Source organism: Mustela nigripes, chromosome X (genome assembly GCF_022355385.1).
Source record: "Mustela nigripes isolate SB6536 chromosome X, MUSNIG.SB6536, whole genome shotgun sequence".
Lineage (NCBI taxonomy): Eukaryota > Metazoa > Chordata > Mammalia > Carnivora > Mustelidae > Mustela > Mustela nigripes.
Window position 1 is genome coordinate 57,686,674 of NC_081575.1, and position 21,300 is coordinate 57,707,973.

General features: G+C 33.7%; 1 protein-coding gene across 1 annotated transcript in view; it reads right to left on the reverse strand.

Moving 5' to 3' along the window:
- The window catches only part of CYLC1 (cylicin 1), a 59,018-nt gene that overhangs the window by 19,165 nt on the left and 18,553 nt on the right, over positions 1–21,300 (reverse strand). The window contains exon 2 of the mRNA XM_059385219.1: positions 12,753–12,803. Within this exon, the coding sequence (XP_059241202.1) occupies positions 12,753–12,803 (51 nt within the window). The remainder of the gene's footprint in view (positions 1–12,752; positions 12,804–21,300) is intronic.

The following is a 21,300-nucleotide window of genomic DNA, read 5'->3' on the forward strand; positions in this document are numbered from 1 at the left end:
AAAATTTATATGGAACCAGAAAAGACCTCGAATAGCCAAAGGGATATTGAAAAAGAAAGCCAACGTTGGTGGCATCACAATTCCGGATTTCAAGCTCTATTACAAAGCTGTCATCATCAAGACAGCATGGTACTGGCACAAAAACAGACACATAGATCAATGGAACAGAATAGAGAGCCCAGACATAGACCCTCAAATCTATGTTTATAGTAATTTTTCCATGTCTTCTACATTGTCTAATTTGTTGATACTTAAATTTTTATAGTATTCAATTATAATTCTTTAATTTCTCTTGAGTCACTTGCTACTTCTCCTCTCTCATTTCTTATTTTATTTATTTGGGTACTTTCTCTCTCTCTCTCTCTTTTCTTGATGACTCTGGCTAAGGATTTATCAATTTTGTTTATCCTTTTAAAGAACCAGGCCTTGGTTTCATTAATTTTTTTCTTTTTCCTTTTTTTTTCTTTTTAGTTTCTATGCTATTAGTTCCTCTGACCATTGTTATTTCCTTCCTTTTACTCACCTTGGGATTTTTGTGTGTTTGTTTTCCTAGCTCCTTTATATGTAAGGTTTAACTGTTTATGTGAACCTTTTCTTGTTTGTTTAGATAGGTCTGTATACCAATATATTTCCTACTTAGAAGTGATATTACTGTGTCCCACAGATTTTGTGTTTTCATTTTCATTTTTCTCCATTTACTTACTTTTAATTTCTTCCTTGACTGTTTAACTCATTGGCTCTTTAGTGTCATGTTGTTTAGTCTCCATGTTTGTTGTCTATTCTAGTCTTTTCTCTTGTGATAGATTTCTAGTTTCATGCTGTTGTGATTGGAAAAGATGCATGGTATGATTTCAATCTTCTTATAATTATTGAGGCTTGTTTTGTGTCCTAACATGTGACCCACTCTGGAGAACATTCATGCACACTTGAAAATAATGGATATTCTATTGTTTTTGGATGGAATGTTCTGTATATACCTCTTATGATGATCTTGCCCAATGTGTCATTCAAAGACATTATTTCTTTGTTGATTTTCTGCCCAGGTGATCTATCCATTGATATAAGTGTGGTGGAAAGTATCTTACTATAATGCATTGTCATCAATTTTTCCTTTTATTTCTGTTAATATTTATTTTATGTATTTAGGTCCTTCACTGTTGGGTCTGTAGATTTTATAATTGTTGTAGCCTCCTGTTGGAGTATCATTATGTAAAGTTTTCCTTTTGTCTTTTGTAAAAAGTCTTTGTTTTAAAGTCTATTTTTCAATAAGCAAATAAATAAAGTCTATTTTTTCTGACTTCAGTATCACTACCTTTTCTTTTGTTTCCATTTGCTTAGTATGTGTGTTTTTTTAATCCCTTCACATTCAGTCTCTTTATCTGACAGATATAGGTCTGAAGTCTGTCTCTTGTCAGCAGCATATACAGACGTTAGGTTTATTTTTTATCCATTCCACCATCCTATGTCTTTGATTAAATAATTTAAGTCATTTAATTTTAAAGTAATTCTTGACATGTACTTATTTTCATTTTGTTAATTGTTTTCTGGTTCTTTTTGCAATTCTTCTTTTTTCCTTTCTTCTTCTCTTGTTTTCTTTCTTTTTTATTCCTAGTTTTTATAGTCTTACATTTGTCTTCCATTCTCTTTGTTTTTTATATATCTATCATAGGTTTTGGGTTTGTGTTTGTTATGAGGTTCATATAAAAAATCCTATATAAATAGCAATCTATATTAATTTTGTTGTCATTTAAGTTCAAAGACTTTTAAAAACTAATTTATTTTTCTCTTTTCCCTTCTTTTTTACTCCTTCTTCCATGTTTTATATATATGTACATGGTCATATATATAATAATTATTTATATATTATTTATATGTGAATATATATATTCAAGTCTTTTTATGTTTTTATTAGTAATTTTCTTATGTCTAATTAGGGTCACTTTTTTTTCACTTTAAAGTCCCTTTATAATTTTTTTTATATAACTGGTTTATTTGTGATAAACTCTTTTATTTTTTGTGGAAATTCTTTATCTCTCCATCAAATCTGAATAATCTTGTCAGGTAGAGTATCCTTGGTTGTAGGTATTTCCTCTCAGCCTTTTGAATATGTCATTCCATTCCTTCCAGGCCTGCAAAGATTCTGCTGAAGCCTTGGGTTTTCCCTTGTCGGTAACTTTTCGCTTCTCTCTTACTGTTTTAAGGTTCTCTATCTTTAACTTTTGACATTTTAATTATCTTGTCATGGTGTGGACATTTTTGGGGTCATCTTGTGTGGAATTCTCAGTGTTTCTTGGATTGGGTCTCTATTTCCTTCCCTGTGTTAGGGAATGTTTCAGTATTATTTCTTCAAATACTTTTTTCCTATCCTTTTCTCTCTCTTTTCTTCTTCTGGGGCTTCTATAAGGTGAGAATTTGTTTCCTTTATGTTGTCTAAGAGTTCCTTTAACTTATTCTCAAATTACATTTTTCTTTCTCTTCTGGTCCTTTAGTTTGAGTATTTTACATTGCCCTGCCTTCCAGATCATTGATATATTCTTCTATATCTGCTAATCTGCTGCTGAGACCCAGGATTCATTGAAGTGGCAGGTCAGTTAGGGTTCTCAGACTGCACTGGTCTGTGCTTTCAAAGTAAAGGAAGAGTTTAGATTATGCATGTTCATCCCTACCATCTGGAAAGCATTCCAACAAGCTCTCCTATCATTTGGCAGCATTCTCAGGCTAACTTTTTTCTATTATAGTTGCTCATTTGAACTGCAGCTTCTAAAGAAAGAAAAAAATAGTAAAAGAAAAAAATAAAAATAAAAATGTTAAAGAATACAAAAAAGAACAAAAAGAAAACAGGACAAAAAAAATGTGGCTGATTTGGCTTGTATACACTGAACCAGCTGAGATTGTAAGCTCACTGTGTGGGACTGGACTTTATTCCAGTCTGGGAGTTTAATGTGGGGGTGAGAGAACATTTCCACAGCTTCTGTGGACCCTTTTAAACAGCAGCATTTTTCTTGTGCCCCGGCTCAACTAAAAGTGGTGTGAGCTTGTGAACCCTGAGCTCACTGAAGTTACAAGCTTGTTGTGTCAACCACACCAACTAGTTATGGAGTCTGGACCCCACCATGGTATGGGCTTTTAAGGTGGAGTGCAAAAATAAACTGTGTTGTTCTCTAGTCCCTCTGACTTGGAGAACATTCCTGCAGCTCCTTTGCCATTTGGTGGAGTTCTAGTGTAGTCACTTTTATATACTAGTTGCTCACTTACTTTCTTTATTTCTTTTTTTTTTAGCAGCTCCAGATACTGCTGGTTTTTAAAAAAGATTTTATTTATTTATTTGTCAGAGAGAGAGAGAGAGAGTGCACACAAGCAGGCAGAGGCAGAGAGAGAAGCAGACTCCCTGCTGAGCAAGGAGCCCGATGTGGGACTCGATCCCAGGACCATGGGATCATAACTTGAGCTGAAGGCAGCGGCTTAACCAACTGAGCCATCCAGGTGTCCCTTTTTTAAATTTAAATTCAGTTTAGTTGGGACACCTGGGTGGCTCAGTGGGTTAAGTCACTGCCTTTGGCTCAAGCCATGATCTCAGGGTTCTGGAATCGAGCCCCGCATTGGGCTCTCTGCTCAGCAGGGAGTCTGCTTCCTCCTCTCTCTCTGCCTGCCTCTCTGCCTACTTGTGATCTCTATCTGTCAAATAAATAAATAAAATCTTTAAAAAAATCATTTTAGTTAACATACAGTATTATAGTATTATTATTTTCAGGGGTAAAATTTAGTAATTCATCAGTTGCCTATAACACCCAGTGCTTATGATATCAAGTGCCCATCACCCAATTATCCCATCCACCCACCACTTCCCTCCAGCAACCCTGTTTGTTCCTTCTAATGAAGAGTCTCATGGTTTGCCTCCTTCTCTGTTCTTATCTTGTTTTATTTTTTTCTTCTTTTCCCCTATGTTCATCTGATTTGTTTCTTAAATATCACATATGAGTGAAGTCATATGGTATTTGTCTTAGTATAACTGATTTACACTTATACTTTAACTTTATACTTGCTTAGCTTAATAACATCTAATTCCATCCATGTCTTTGCAAATGGCAGGATTTCATTCTTTTTGATGGCTGAGTAATATTCCATTGTATATACAGACCACCTGTTCTTTATCCATTCATCTGTCAATGGACATCTGTTTTTTCCCATATTTTGGCCTTTGTGGATAGACATTGGTACTATAAATATTGGGAGTTCAGGTGTCTCTTTGAATCACTATTTTTGTATCCTTAGGATAAATACCTAGTAGTGAAATTGCTGGGTCCTATGGTAGTTTTATTTTTAACTTTTTGAGGAAACTCCATACTGTTTTCCACAGGGGTGGCACTAGGTTGCATTCCCACCAGCAGCATAAGTAAGAGGGTCCCCCTTTTTCTATATCTTCTGTTATTCTCTATATCAGTCAACATCTGTTGTTTCCTAAGTTGCTAACTGTAGCCATTCTGACCAGTGTGAAATGGTATTTCCCTGTGGTTTTTATTTGTATTTCCCTGATGTTGATTGAAATTGAACACTTTTTCATGTGTCTTTAGCCATTTGTATGTCTTTGGAGAAAAAAATAAAAGTCTGTCCATGTCTTCTGCCCATCTCTTGACTGGATTTTTTGTTTTGGGCTTTTGAGTTTGATAAATTCTGTATAGATTTTGGAAACTAGCCTTTTATCTGATATGTAATTTCTGATTATCTTCTCCCATTCCTTAGATAATAATCAACAAAACTAAAATGGAACCTACTAGTTGTTTTTTAATTTATTTTTATTTGTTTTTGTCAATTCTTCTTTTTTTTTATTAATATATAATGTGTTATTTGCTTCAGGGTTATAGGTCTGTTAAAGCATGCCTTTTTTCCCCTGTGTCCAGGGGAAAGGAATCTCTTCTTGATCCCTCAGCACTATCCTTCTCTACTGTTGTACACAGCATCAGGGGTGAGGGTTCCCATTTTTTAATGTATCTCCATCTCTTCTGTTGTCCTCTTTGCCATTCTCTATATCTTTGTGTGGAAACGGTTCAATCAGCCCTTAGTTTTTCTTCAGGAGTAATTGTTCTATAAATAAGGGTAATTTGGTGTTTTCCATGGAGGAGGTGAGTTCAGGGTGTTCCTATATCACCATCTTGGGCTGCAACCAACACTTTGAGAAATGTTATGCATTCACTGACCTGGTCCATTTTTTAAGAATGTCTGCTTATAAATCACACACAGTTCCCCAACCCTAAGTGAAATTATTTTTAAAAAGGTATATTTTTCACCAGAAACTTAAAGAAAAATAAACCACGGATCAAAAGCTACAATAAAAACACAAAATCTAAAATTAATTAAATTTTTATAGAATAAATCAAACCAGCTCCCTCATCCTCTAATGAAAGTGTCTAAACAAGTAGAAACTCACTTATTTTCTACACATACTAAATAAGTTTTGAAAAAAATGAAACACAACAACTTTTTAATGTTCTTTTTAATGTTCTCAGAACTTAAAACATATCTGAAAAGGTCAGATAAGTGCTGATATGCATTTTGAATTGTTTCTACACACAGGAAAAATTACTCTATAATATTTTCCATTCAAAAAGTACCCATTGAATTAGGCAATAATCATGATGTTTACTGAGGATATGGTGTAATTTGCTTTGAAAATTTTACATCATTACTAGTTTTCAGGGACAATGAGTTGTGACCATTGGTAATTCTGAGATTGTACTCATATACACATATATCTTGGAACTTTATTTTTTAACTGATTTTAATTATCAAGTTAGTAAATGTAACTTTTTATTTTTATGAGTAACTACTTAATTTAACTTGTATTTATATTTGTGTCAAATCTATGTTCATTTCCTAAGTAAAGCTCTAGTATCCAGCACAGCATAAAGCCTAGTCCATACTCATCATTAAATTACTACCAACTTACTTAGGAAACATTTTGGATACATTAGTTTTAAAAAAAAATCTAATCTAGTTGTCCTTAACTAGATGTGAACATCAAAATAAAAATAAATGTGAACATGCCTTACAAATGCTCTTAGATCCTTGAAGAAGAATTTCTGGGTGTGGCTTAATGAAGTCTGTATTTTAAAACTCTCCTAGGTGGGGTGCCTGCGTGGCTCAGTTGGTTAAACATCTGATTTTTAGTTTCGGCTCAAGTCATGATTTCCCTCAAGGTCTGGGGATAAGGCTTGTACTCAGTAGGAGTGTGCTTCAGACTCTCTGTCCTTCTCCCTCTATCACTGATAGAAGAATTTAAAATAATGGTTATAAAGATAATCACTATATTTGAGTAAATAATTGAGGACACCTCAATGAAACCCTCAACACAGAGAAAGAAAACATAAAAGGAACCAATCAGAGATGAAGTACTCAATAACTGAAATTATAAACACAGAAGATGCAATACATCACAGATAAAAGTAAGCAGCAGATCAGTGACTTGTAAGAGTAATGACAAAGCAATCAAGCAAAACAGGAGAGAGAAAAAAAACTATTAAGGTAACTCAGAAACATCATCAGCTATAATAACATTTGCATTATAGGGATCCCAGAAGGAGAAGAGAGAAAAGGGGGTAGAAAACTTATTGGGGGGGTCCACAAAAAGACTCATAGTAATTAAAATTACAAAAAAAGTATAGATTAAGAGAGAATTTTTATTTATTTTTTAAAAGATTTTTTAAAATTTATTTGACACACAGAAAGAGAGAGCAAGAGAGAGCACAAGCAGGGTGAGCTGCAGGCAGAGGGAGAGGGAGAAGCAGGCACCCTGCTCAGCAAAGTCCCCCCAACAAGGTACTTGATCCTGGGATCATGACCTGAGCTAAAGGCAGATGCTTAACTGACTGAGCCACCCAGGCACCCCAAGAGAGAATTTTTAAAGCAGCAAGAGAAATCAGTTACAAAGGAACCCATAAGGCTATCTGTGGATTTTTCAGCAGAAACTTTGTAGACCAGAAGAAAGTGACATGATATATTCACAATAATGAAAAGGGGGGAAACAAAAACAAAAACAAGACAAAACCTGAAATCAAGAATAGTCTATCCAGCAAGACTATCTTTTAAAATAGGAGGACAGATAGTTTCAGAGAAATTAAAGTTAAGTTAAGAAATTCATGACAAACCAGTGATACAATAAATATTAAAATGGTAAAGAAAGACCATAAGCAGGAGTAAAAATGTAGGGAGGACAAAAGCATTAAAATTAAGCATATCTATAAAAATCAGTCCTGGGATTTACAAAATAAAAGAATGTGAAGTATGACACCATAGACCAAAAACATAAGGGGGAAAGGAATAAAGAATAGGTACAAACTAAAGTGACTATCACCTTAATATAGACTGCTATGTGCATAAGATGTTATATGTTAATCTACTTGTAATAGTAAATCAAAAACTAGTAACAGATATTTAAAAATACAGAAAAAAAAGAATACAAATATATCAATAAAACCAACAAACAGTGAGAGGAGAGGGAGAATAAAGGAACAAAGAAGAACTACAAAAACAACCATAAAACAAATAACAGAATGTCATAAGTACATACCTAACAATAATTAGTTTGAATCTTAATGAACTAAGCACTGCATCCAAAGGCATAGGGTGAAGAATGGGTAAAACAGCAAGACCCATCTATAGTCTGCCTATAAGAAACTCATTTCAGACCTGAAGACACACAGAGATTGAAAGTGAAAAGATGGAAAAACATTTATCATGCATATGGAAGTGAAAAGGACACCAGGGTAGGCTTACTTATATCAGACATAATATACTTTAAAACAAACACTGTAATAAGACACAAAGAAGGACATGACATAATCATTAAAGGAACAATCGACCAAGAAGATATCACAATATAACTATGCACCCAACATGGAAGTACCAAATACATAAAACAGTTAATAACATACATAAAGGAAGTAATTGGTAATAACACAGTAATAGTAGGGGAATTTAACACCCTACTTACTCCAATGGGTATATTATCCAAACAGAAAATCAACATGGTAACAGTGACTTTGAATGACACACTGGATCAGATAGATATAATAGGTATATTTAGAATATTCCATCCTAAATCATCAGAGTACCTATGCTTTTCAAGTGCACATGGGAGTACTCTCCAAAACAGATCATATATTAGACCACAAAATATGTCTCAATAAACTCAAAAAGATTGAAGTCATACCATGCAGCGTTCTAACCACAATGCTGTGACACTAGAAATCAACCACAAAAAAATAATCTGAAAAGAACAAAAATATGTGGTGGTTGAATAATATGCTACTAAACAACAAATGGATCAACCAGAAAATCAAAGAGGATATCAGAAAACCCATGGGGTCAAAAGAAAAAGATAGCATAATGATCAAAAATCTTAGGGATGCAGCAAATGTTGTAAGAAGGAAGTTCACAGCAATACAATCTTAACCCAAATAGCAACAATAACAACAATAAAAATCTAAAATAAACTACTTGACTTGCACCCAAAGGAGCTAGTAAATGAAGAAAAAACAAAATGCAAAAGCAAATAACAAAAATTAAAGCAATAATAGATTAAATAGAAACTAAAAAACAATAGCAATTAATAATAGTATAAATCAATGAAGCCAGGACCTGGTTCTTTGAAAATGTCAACAAAATTGATACAATCTTAGCCACATTCATAAAAAACAGACAGAGAATTCAAATAAATTAAGAAATGAAAGATACGAAATAATAATTAGCATGACAGAAATAGAAAGGAGTGTAAAATAATACTATGAAAAAAAAAATGCCAACCAATTGGAAAACCTGGAAGAAATAGATATATTCCTAGAAACATATAATCTCCCAGAACTGAACAAAGAAGAAATAGAAAATTTGAACAGACTGATTAGCACCGATGAAACTGAATCAATAATAATAATAATAATAATAATAATAATTTCCCAACAAATTCAAGTCCAGGACTAGATGGTTTTACAGGTGAATTCTACCAAACATGTGAAGAGATAATACCTATACTTCTCAAATTGCTCTAACAAGTAGAGGATGGAAAGATTCTGAAACCATTGTATGACAGCAGCATTACCCTGATACCAAAACCAGATAAAGACTGAGGGAGAGACACAGAGGGAGAGAGAGAGCTACAGGATGGTATCTCTGATGAACTCTGAACTTAGATGCAAAAATACTAGTAACCTGAAACCAAAAAATACATTTAAAAAAGCATCACCACAATTAAGTGACATTTATTCCAAAGATGAAATGGTGGTTCAATGTTTACAAATTTATCAATGTGATAGATCACATAAGAGAAAAAAATTAAAAATTACATGATTATTTCAATAGATGCAAAAAAATTTTTTGACAAGTTGCAGCATCAATTCATGGTAAAAACCCTTAGCAAAGTAGATTTAGAGGGAACATACCTCAACATAATGAAGGCCATATATGGAAAACCCACAGCTAACATCTTATTCATTGGGAAAAAGTCGGAGAATTTCCCTAAGACAAGACAAGCCCACTCTTAACACTTTTATTCAACACAGTATTGGAAGTGCGACCTACAGCAATCATAAAGAGAAAAAAATAAGACAACTAAATCACTCAGGGTGAAGTAAAGTTCTCACTATTTGCAGATGACATGATAGTACATACAGAAAACCCTAAAGACTCCATTAAAAAAAAAAAAGCTACTCGTTTTGCTAAACTACTTGTATTGCTAAACAAATACATAAGATCACAGGATACAAAATGAATACAAACAAATCCATTGCTTTTTTATATACTAATAATAAAATAGCAGAAAGTGAACTTAAGAAAATAACCCCATTTAAAGTTGAACCTAAAATAATAAAATGTCTAGGAATAAACTTAACCAACGAGATGAAAGGCCTGAACTCTGAAAACTATAAAACTTTGATGAAAGAAAGTGAAAACAAGGTGAATGAAAAGATATTCCATGCTCGCAGATTGGAAGAGCAAATATTGTTAAAATGAGCATACTACACAAAGCAATCTACAGATTTAATGCAACCCTTACCAAAATACTAACTGCAGTTTCCACAGTACTAGAATAAATAGTTTTAACAGTAATATGAAAACAACAACAAAAAAGTCTTTGAATAGCCAAAGATATCTTGAAAAAGAATGAAACACGAAGTATTAGAGTCCTAGCTTTCAAGATATGCAGCCAAGCTGTATATATAATCCCCAGAAATAAACTAATGATTATATGGTCAATCTATGACAAATGTGGCGAGTATATACAATAGAAAAAATTCTCTTCAACAAATGGTGTTAGGAAAATGGGGTGGCTGAATGAAAGAGAAAAAAATGAAACTGAACCACATTTTCACATCATACACAAAAATAAAATCCAACTGGAATAAAATCTAAATGTAGGACCTGAAGCCATAAAACTCCTAGATGAGGGCACAGGCAGTAATTTCTCTGACATCGGCCATACAACGTTTTGCTATATATTACTCCTGAGGCAAGGAAAACAAAAGCAAAAATAAACTTTTGGGACCACATCAAAACAAAAACAAAAACAAAACTTCTGCACAACAAAAGAAGCACCAAAAATTAATCTAAAATACAACTTACTGAACAGGAGAAGATATTTGGAAATGACATATCTGATTAAGGCTTAGTATCAAAAATACATAAAAACTTATAAAACTCAATCCCTCAAAAAATATTCCAGTGATAAATGGGCAGAAATGAACAGACATATCTCCCAAGAAGACATCCTTACGATTAACAGATATAAAAATATGTTCAACAATACTCATCATAAGGGAAATGCAAATCAAAATCCCAGTGAGGAGTACCTTGGAGGCTCAGTCAGTTAGGTGTCTGTCTCTTGTTTTCATCTCCGGTTATGATTTCAGGGTCATGAAATTGAATCCCCACATTGAGCTCTGAACTCAGTGGCTAGTCTGGTTGAGATCCACTCTCTCCCTCTCTCTCTCTCTCCCCACTCTCTCTCTCTCTCACTCTCTCTCTAAAATAAATAAGAATCTTAAAATAAAACCACAGTGAGATATCACCTCATTCCTATATTAATAGCTAAAATCAAAAACACAAAAATAAAATTGTGTTGGTGAAGATGTGGAGAAAAAGGAACCCTAATATACAGTTTTTGGTAATAAAAACTGGTGCAGCCACTGAGGAGGATTGCATGGGGGATCATCCAAAAATTAAGAATAAAATTACCATTTGATCCAGTAAATCTACTACTGGTTATTTTGCCAAAGAATATAAAAACACTAATCCCCCCCCCAAAAAAAAGTCAAAGAAAAACACATAAAGATTTTTTTCACTTTATTTTTTTAAGATTTTATTTTTATTTATTTGAGAAAGAGAGAGTGCATAAGAGGAGATAAAGTCAGAGGGAGAAGCAGACTCCCTGTCAAGCAAGGAGTCTGATGTGGGACTCAATCCTGGTACTCTGGGATCATTACCTGAGCCGAAGACACTGGCTTAACCAACTGAGCCACGCAGGTGCCCTATTTTATTTTTTAATGTGTTATTTTAGTCACCGTAAAATATATCATTAGTTTTTGATGCAGTGTTCCAATATTCATGGTTACATAGAAGATTATTTTAAATATTTTTTAAGATTTTATTTTATTTATTTGAGAGAGAGAGAGAGAGGGAGAGAGCGAGCATGAAAGGAGAGAGGTCAGTGGGAGAAGCAGACTCCCTGTCAAGGAAGGAGTCAGATGTGGGACTCGATATGGGACTCCACAATCATGACTTGAGCTGAAGGGAGTTGCTTAACCAACTGAGCCACCCAGGCATCCAAAGATTATTTTTTTAATGGAGAATAGGCACTGTGCACACAGTAATGGGTGAAAGTTAAGTTTAACATAAATAAAGATAAGTGAAACATCTTATAATCTTAAATGGGTCATCCCATAGGAAAATATAGCAATTCTAAATTTTCATGTATTCACTTTTGTAGCTGTAAAATACATAGGCAAAAATTTATACAACTAAAAGCAATAAAGAAACTCACAATACAATTGGAAACTTTAGTACACTTAGTAACTGACAGAGCAATTAGATAAAATGTATTAGTAGAGCTATAGAAAATTTGGATAGCATTATTAACAAAATGACCCAATTTGAAGACACTACACCAAACAATTGCACAATACACATTATTTTCAAGTTCACATCGAATGTTTAACAAAAGTGATCATAGACTGGGCCATAAATTAAATTTTAACAAGTATCAAAATACTGAAATTATATGGCATTATATTTGGTGACCTCAACTGAATAAAGCTAGAAATCAACAACAAAGAGAAAATTTTGAAAAATATAAACATTTGGAAATTAACAATACAATCTATGGGTTACAGAGTCAATTACAATGTAAATTAGAAAATATTTTAACTATTAGTTGTACATCATTAAGAAAACTATGATAACGAAATATAGACAGATGCAAAGAACTCCCAAGAATTTGATAGTTTAAAATTCATATATTACAAGTTGAAAATAAATGGTTTATGTATTTATCTCAAGGAGCTATAAACCAAACAACAAATTGAAGTCAATGTATGCAAGAGAAAAAAAAAGTAAAGACAACAGATGTGAAAAGAAAGCAAAAGTCTATGCACATAAATTTAAAAATTTAGTTGAAATAAGAAAATCCCTTCTGTTAAAGCTGAAACAGAAATTTTGAATTACTGTATGTATCTAAAGCTGTTAACTTGATAATTAAAAAAACTTACCAACGTAGAGATTTCCAGGTCTGGATGTCATTGATCAATTCTCCCAAAAACCTAAGGAAGAAATAACAATTATTTACAAACTCTTCCAAAGTCTAAGAAAAAGGAAACACTTACCAACTTGTTCTTTGAAAACAGTGTAAACTAAAAAACAAACAAACAACAACAACAACAAAAAAGACCAGAACCTCACAAGTTGATTTAAAAAACAGAACCTCACAGGATGATTAATAAAAAATAAAACTATAGCCCTATATCTTTTATAAACATAGATTCCAAAATGCTTAAACATTTTATCAGATTCAATACATAGGAAGCATATTATATCGCAACCAAATGAGTCTTATTTCTAGTTAGTTTAACATTCGACTTTCATCACTTTAACTCATTAGAATAAAGGATAGAAAATCACTCAACCATTTCAGTATACAGAAAAAAAAATCTTTAAAAATATCTGACGTTGATTTACAGTTAAATTTTTAACAAAGAATAAATGAAAGGAAACTTTAAACTGATAAAAGAAATCTACAGAAATCTAGAACTAATGTAACATTCAATGGTGAAATGGAAGCACTCCTGTTGAGCTGAGGAATAAGAAGGATGTCCATAGTTCAACTACAATTTGACATTATACTAGAAGTCCTAATCTATGCAATAAATCAAGGAAAAATAAATTAAAATTATATTAAAATATACTATTTGGAAGTGTATTTTAAGCAGTATTAAGCAATAGAGGGGTACCAGCATTGCTTAATTAGTATAAAAAGAAATAAAATTGTTATTTTTGCAGGCAGCAAGTCCATTTACACAGAAAATCCAAAATGTTTCAAATGCACAATCAGAATTAATAAATGAATTTAGAGAAATTCTCAGATACAAAGACTAGCTACAAAAATAAGTTTTATTTCTATACACAGCAATACTATTAGAAAACATTTTACTAATACCACTTACATGATAATATCATGAAGACCAAATTCTTAGGAACAAATCTAAAAATATAACAGTATAATGTCTACACTGAGGGTGGAAACCAATATTAATTTAAATTAAAGTAGACATCAATAAATGGATGTATATACCATGTTTAGGAATTGGAAGACAGAATACTATATGTATAACATTTCTTCCCACATTGATACATTGATTCAATGCAATCTCAAAAACAAGTTTTTGACATTTTTGAAAGCTGATACTTGATTTGAAATTTTACATGGACATGAAAAATCCAAGAATATCCAAGATAATTTGAAAAAAATGGAGAGATATACATTACCAATATCAATATATCAACTTATGATACAAAGACAACAGTTAAGACAATGTAATGTTGGCACAAAAACAAATAACCAATGGAACAGAATAGAAAATACAAAAAGGATACCTATAAAGATATGGTCACATGAATTATCCCAAAGTTCTGATGCATTAGGGAAAGAGTGCTTTCAACAAATGGTACTGATCGGTTTGGTATTTTCTTTTTCTTTTTAATATTTAATTTATTTATTTGACAGAGAGAGTTAGTGAGAGAGGGAACACAAGCAAGAGGAGACAGAGAGGGACAATGACCAGCTCTATACCAGGATGCCGGGATTATGGCCTGAGCCAAAGGCAAAAACTTAATGACTTAGCCACAAAGGCTTCCCATTATTTGGTATTTTCAAGAAGAAAAAAATGTAATTCTTGATCCTTATCTTACATTACTAACCCAAATCAGCCCTAGATGTATTATAGACATAAAGATGAAAACTAAAACAAAATGCTTTCAGGAGGTAATTTTAATGTTAGTGGAATAAATATTTCTTAAACAAGACACAAAAAACTATAATCATAAAGGAATAGAATAACATGCTAGGTTTCTTTTATTCAGCGATGATGGACTATACCACACTTCCTTTTTTCCAAAAATGGAGATGTGAAAGAAAACAAAACAAAATAGTATGAAAGACATATTTCTTCTTTGAACCTCATAATAAAATAGTTTGAAAGAAATGGTAGAGTCATAGCAATAGTAAGAACGATAGCTAATGGTTATTGTGCTTTTGTAGACTTTTCTTTTTTAAAGAGATTTATTTATTTTTAGAGAGAGAGAAAATGGGAGAGGGGCAAAGAGAGGGGGGAGAGAAGCAGATTCCCTGCTGAGCAAGGTGAATTTCAAATGTTAAACTGACTTGAAATAAGACTCATTTGGTTGTGCTATAATATGCTTTCCATGTATTGAATTTGATAAAATGCTTAATGCATTTTGGAATTTATGTTTACGAAAGACATAGGACTATTATTTTATTTTCTATTAAGCACCTTGTGAGATTTTTAAATTAAGGTTACTCTGTTCTAGTAGAACAAGTTGATAAATATTTTTTTTTCCAGATTTCGGAAGATTTTGTAAATAATTGCTATTTCTTCCTTTGGTTTTTGGAAGAATTGATCAATGAAGACACTCAGGCCTGGAATTCCCTGTTCTTTGTTCTGAAGTGAAATCCTGCTCTCAAAATTCTTTATTCCTTCTTCATTTACATATCCCTTACTTCAAATCTTATTTTTAAATAAACATAACCTATTCTTCTTGTTTTTTTTCTTTACTTTTATTTAATTCATTACTGTTCTTGAAACTGTATTCCCTGACAATGGAATGAGTCAATTCTTCAAATTTGAATAAGAAATATGATGTGGTTTTCATTCAATTATTCATTCAAAAAATAAATATTGAATACTTTGAAAGCCTGATGAATGACCTCACAAAATGTCCATATCTGAACCCCTGGGACTTGAGAGTATTATCTTATATGGAGAAAGGAACTTCACATATATGCTTAAGAATTATGAAATCATTAAATTTTATGGATTAATCAGAAAAGCACTAAATTTATTCCCCAGTGCTCTTATAAGATAAAAACAAGAAATTTGGAGAATGATAAAGCAATCTGATGATGAAAATAGAGATTGGATTTATTCAGTTTGTAGAATTGGTGAAGGGACACAAGCCAAAGAATTCAGGTGGTCCCTAGATACTAAAACTATGCAAGAAAATTTGTTTTCTCTTCAGAGCCATTAGAAAAAACCAACTTTGCTGACACCTTGATTTTAGCCTAGTAACACTGGTCTAAGACTTATGACCTCCAGAACTGTAAGCAGATAAGTTTGTGGTTTTTTTTTTTTCCCACTGAGTTTGTGGTATTTTTCTACAGCAACAATAAATAATTAATACAAATTTTTGTACCACTAGTGGGTGCTCCTGTAACAAATATCTAATATGACCCATGGATCCACTAATGCATCTTAGTAAATTTTAGGAATGGAGATGAGATTAAACAAGAAGGACATGTGGAGGAGCAACTTGTGTAATGGTATAAATTCTTACAATATACACAAGAATCCCACATATTTTAAAAGAATGTTATGTAAGCAGAACTGTTTCCAATTGGACCTAAAAGGACAGGGATAGAAAAAAGAAAGAAGACCATTAAACTGCTAAAATTCATAGACAGGAAGCAGACCAAGAAAGCTAGTTACAAACACCTGCTACCTTTCAAGGAAAAGGAAAAAATTACTCTGAGGGCAAAGCTGAAGGTACAGAGGGTGGAGCATCAAGTCCCAGTGAATTATTCCCAAACCTGAAAACTGAATGGTGTTTGTCCTGCTGGGTTTAGAAATTGAGTAGGGTAAAAATCCTTTGTATAAAGTCCCTTGTTCTTTTTTTTAATCCTTTTTTTTTCAAACCTTTTTTTATTTAAATTCTGTTGTTAGCCACCATAAAATACATTATTAGTTTTTGATGCAGTGTTCCAAGATTCATTGTTTATGTACAACACCTGGTGCTCTATGCAATCCATGTCCTCCTTAATACCCACCACCAGGCTCACCCAACCCCCTACCCTCCTCCACTCCAAAACCCTCAGTTTGTTTCTCAGGATCCACAGTCTCACATGGTTCATCTCCCCCTCTGATTTCCCACAACTCACTTTTCCTTTCCTTCTCCTAATGTCCTTCCTGTTAATACTTATGCTCCACAAGTGAGTGAAATCATATGATAATTGACTTTCTCTACTTGACTTATTTCACTCAGCATAATCTCCTCCTGTCCCTCCCATATTAATGCAAAAGTTGCATATTCATCCTTTCTGATAGAGGCTAATATTCCTTGTATATATGGACCATATCTTCTTTATCTATTCATTTGTTGAAGGGCATCTTGACTCTTTCCACAGGTTAGCAATTGTGGCCATTGCTGCTATGAACATTGAGGTACATATGGGCATTCTTTTCACTACATCCTACATCTTTGGGGGTAAATACCCAGTAGTGCAACTGCTGGATCACAGGAAAGCTCTATTTTTAATTTCTTAAGGGATCTCTACAGTGTTTTCCAAACTGGCTTCACCAACGTACATTCCCACCACCAGTGTAAGAGGGTTCTGCTTTTTCCAAATTGTCTCCAACACTTGTTGTTTACTGTCTTGCTAATTTTGGCCATTCTAACTGGGATAATGTGGTATCTCAATGTGATTTGGATTTGAATTTCCCTGGTGGCTAATGACGATGAACATTTTTTCATGTGTCTGTTAGCCATTTGTATGTTTTCTTTGGAGAAGTGTCTGCTCATGTCTTCTGCCTATTTTTAATGTAATTATCTGTTTTGGGGTATTGAGTTTGAGGAGTTCTTTATAGATCTTGGATATCAGTTCTTTGTGTGTCATTTGTGAATAACTTCTCCCATTCTGTGGGTTGCCTTTTTGCTTTGTTGACTGTTTCTTTTGCTGTGCAGAAGCTTTTTATCTTGATGAAGTCCCCAAAGTTCATTTTTGCTTTTGTTTCCCTAGCCTATAGAGACATGTCTTCAAAGAAGTTGCTGTCACTGATGTTAGAGAGGTTACTGCCTATGTTCTCCTCCAGGATTTTGATAGATTCCTGTCTCACATTGAGTTCTTTCATCTGTTTCAAATGTATCTTTGTGTATGGTGTAAGAGAATGGTTGAGTTTCATTCTTCTATACATAGCTGTCCAATTTTCCCAGCACCATTGATTGAAGAGAATTTTTTCCACTGCATATTTTTTTTCCTACTTTGTCAAAGATTACTTGACCATAGAGTTGTGTGTCCATACCTGGGCTCTCTACTCTGTTCCAGAGGTCTTATGTGTCTGTTTTTGTGCCAGTACCATGCTGTTTTGGTTTTGAAGGAATTCAAACACTTGAAAGCTAAAAACCATCCTGCTCAAGAATGTGTGACTCAGACAACTAGGTCAAGATGGTGGAGAAGTAGCAGGCTGAGACTACATCAGGTAGCAGGAGATCAGCTAGATAGCTTATCAAACCATTGCAAACACCTACAAATCCAACGGGAGATCGAAGAGAAGAAGAACAGCAATTCTAGAAACAGAAAATCGACCACTTTCTGAAAGTTTATCTAATAATATATATATTTCTTTTTTTATATTTTTCATTTATTTGTTTTCTTTTTTTAATTTTATTTTTTTCTGAACTTCTTTTTATCCCCTTTCTCCCTCCGATGATTTGGGGTCTCTTCTGATTTGGTTAAAGCACATTTTCCTGGGGTCTTTGCCACCCTTTTAGTATTTCACTTGCTTCTTCATATAGTCTTATCTGGACAAAATGACAAGGTAGAAAAATTCACCACAAAAAAAAAAAAAAAAGAACAAGAGGCAGTACTGGAGGCTAGGGACCTAATCAATATAGACATTGGTAATATGTCAGATATAGAGTACAGAATGACAGATCATCCAAGCAAAAGATCAACAAGGAAATAAAGGCCTTAAATGACACACTGGACCAGACAGCCATCACAGACATATTCAGAACATTTCATCCCAAAGCAACAGAATACACATTCTTCTCTAGTGCACATGGAACATTCTCCCGAATAGATCACATCCTCGGTCCTAAATCAGGTCTCAACCAGTATCAAAAGATTGGGATCATTCCCTGCATATTTTCAGACCACAATGCTCTGAAGCTAGAACTCAATCACAAGAGGAAGTTTGGAAAGAACCCAAATACATGGAAACTAAACAGCATCCTTCTAAAGAATGAATGGGTCAACCGGGAAATTAAAGAATAATTGAAAAAATAAATCATGGAAACAAATGATAATGGAAACACAATGGTTCAAAATCTGTAGGACACAGAAAGGCAGTCCTGAGAGGGAAATATATAGTGGCACAAGCCTTTCTCAAGAAACAAGAAAGGTCTCAAATACACAACCTAACCCTACACCTAAAGGAGATGGGGAAAGAACAACAAGGAAAGCCTAAACACAGCAGGAGAAGAGAAATCATAAAGATCAGAGCAGAAATTAAGAAATAGAAACCAAAAAGATCAATAGAACAAATCAACCAAACTACAAGCTGGTTCTTTGCAAGAATTAATAAGATGGATAAACCCCTAGCCAGACTTATCAAAAAGAAAAGAGAAAGGACCCAAATAAATAAAATCATGAATGAAAGAGGAGAGATCACAAACAACACCAAAGAAATACAAACAATTATAAGAACATACTATGAGCAACTCTATGCCAACAAATTTGACAATCTGGAAGAAATGGATGCATTCCTAGAGACATATAAACTACCACAACTGAACCAGGAGGAAATAGAAAACCTAAACAGTCCCATAACCAGTAAGAAGATTGAAACAGTCATCAACAATCTCCAAGCAAACAAAAGCCCAGGGCCAGATGACTTCCCAGGGGAATTCTACTAAACATTTAAAGAAGAACTAATTCCTATTCTCCTGAAACTGTTCCAAAAAATAGAAATGGAAGGAAAACTTCCAAACTCATTTTACGAAGCCAGCATCACCTTGATCCCAAAACAGACAAGGATATCATCAAAAGAGAGAATTACAGACTAATATCCTTAATGAACACAGATGCAAAAATTCTCACCAAAATACTAGCCAATAGGATTCAACAGTACATTAAAAGGATTATTCACTACAACCAAGTGGGATTTATTCCAGGGCTGCAAGGTTGGTTCAACATCTACAATCAATGTGATACAACACATCAATAAAAGAAAGATCAAGAACCATATGATACTCTCAATAGATGCTGAAAAAGCATTTGACAAAGTACAGCATTCCTTCCTGATCAAAACTCTTCAAAGTGTAGGGATAGAGGGCACATACCTCAATATCATTAAAGCCATCTATGAAAAACCCACCGCAAATATCATTCTCAATGGAGAAAAACTGAGAGCTTTCCTGCTAAGGTCGGGAACACGGCAGGGATGTCCATTTTCACCACTGCTATTCAACATAGTACCAGAAGTCCTAGCCTCAGCAATCAGACAACAAAAAGAAATAAAAGGCATCCAAATCGGCAAAGAAGTCAAACTGTCACTCTTCGCAGATTATATGATACTATATGTGGAAAACCCAAAAGACTCCACTCCAAAACTTCTAGAACTTATACAGGAATTTAGTAAAGTGTCAGGATATAAAATCAATGCACAGAAATCAGTTGCATTTCTCTACAGCAACAACAAGACAGAAAAAAGAGAAAATAAGGAGTCAATCCCATTTACAATTGCACCCAAAACTATCAGATACCTAGGAATAAACCCACCAAAGAGGCTAAGAATCTATACTCAGAAAACTATAAAGTACTCATGAAAGAAATTGAGGAAGACACAAAGAAATGGAAAAATGTTCCATGCTCCTGGATTGGAAGAACAAATATTGTGAAAATGTCTATGCTACCTAAAGCAATCTACACGTTTAATGCAATTCCTAAAAAATCCCATCCATTTTTCACCACTCTTGTTCAACATAGTATTAGAAGTCCTAGCAACAGCAATCAGACATCAAGAGAAATAAAAGGTATCCAAATTGGCAATGAAGAAGTCAAACTCTCTCTCTTCGCAGATGACATGATTCTTTATATGGAAAACCCAAAAGACTCCACCCCCAAACTACTAGAACTCATACAGGAATTCAGCAACGTGGCAGGGTACAAAGTCAATGTGCAGAAATCAGTGGCTTTCTTATACACTAACAATGAAAATAAAGAAAGGGAAAATAGAGAACCGATTCCATTTACTATAGCACCAAGAACCATAAGATACCTGGGAATAAACCTAACCAAAGAGGTAAAGTGTCTGCACTCAAGGAATTACAAAATACTCATGAAAGAAATTGAAGAAGACACACAAAAGATGGAAGACCATTCCATGCTCTTGGATCGGAAGAATAAACATTGTTAAAATGTCTATACTGCCTAGAGCAATCTATAATTTTAATGCCATTCTGATCAACATTCCACCGGTATTCTTCAAAGAGCTGGAGCAAATAATCCAAAAATTTGTATGGATTCAGAAGAGACCCCGAATCGCTAAGAAAATGTTGAAAAACAAAAATAAAGCTGGGGGCATCACGTTACCTGATTTCAAGCTTTACTACAAAGCTGTGATCACCAAGAGAGCATGGTACTGGCATAAAAACAGACACATAGACTAGTGGAACAGAGTAGAGAGCCCAGATATGGGCACTCAACTCTATGGTCAATTAATCTTCGGCAAAACAGGAAAAAATATA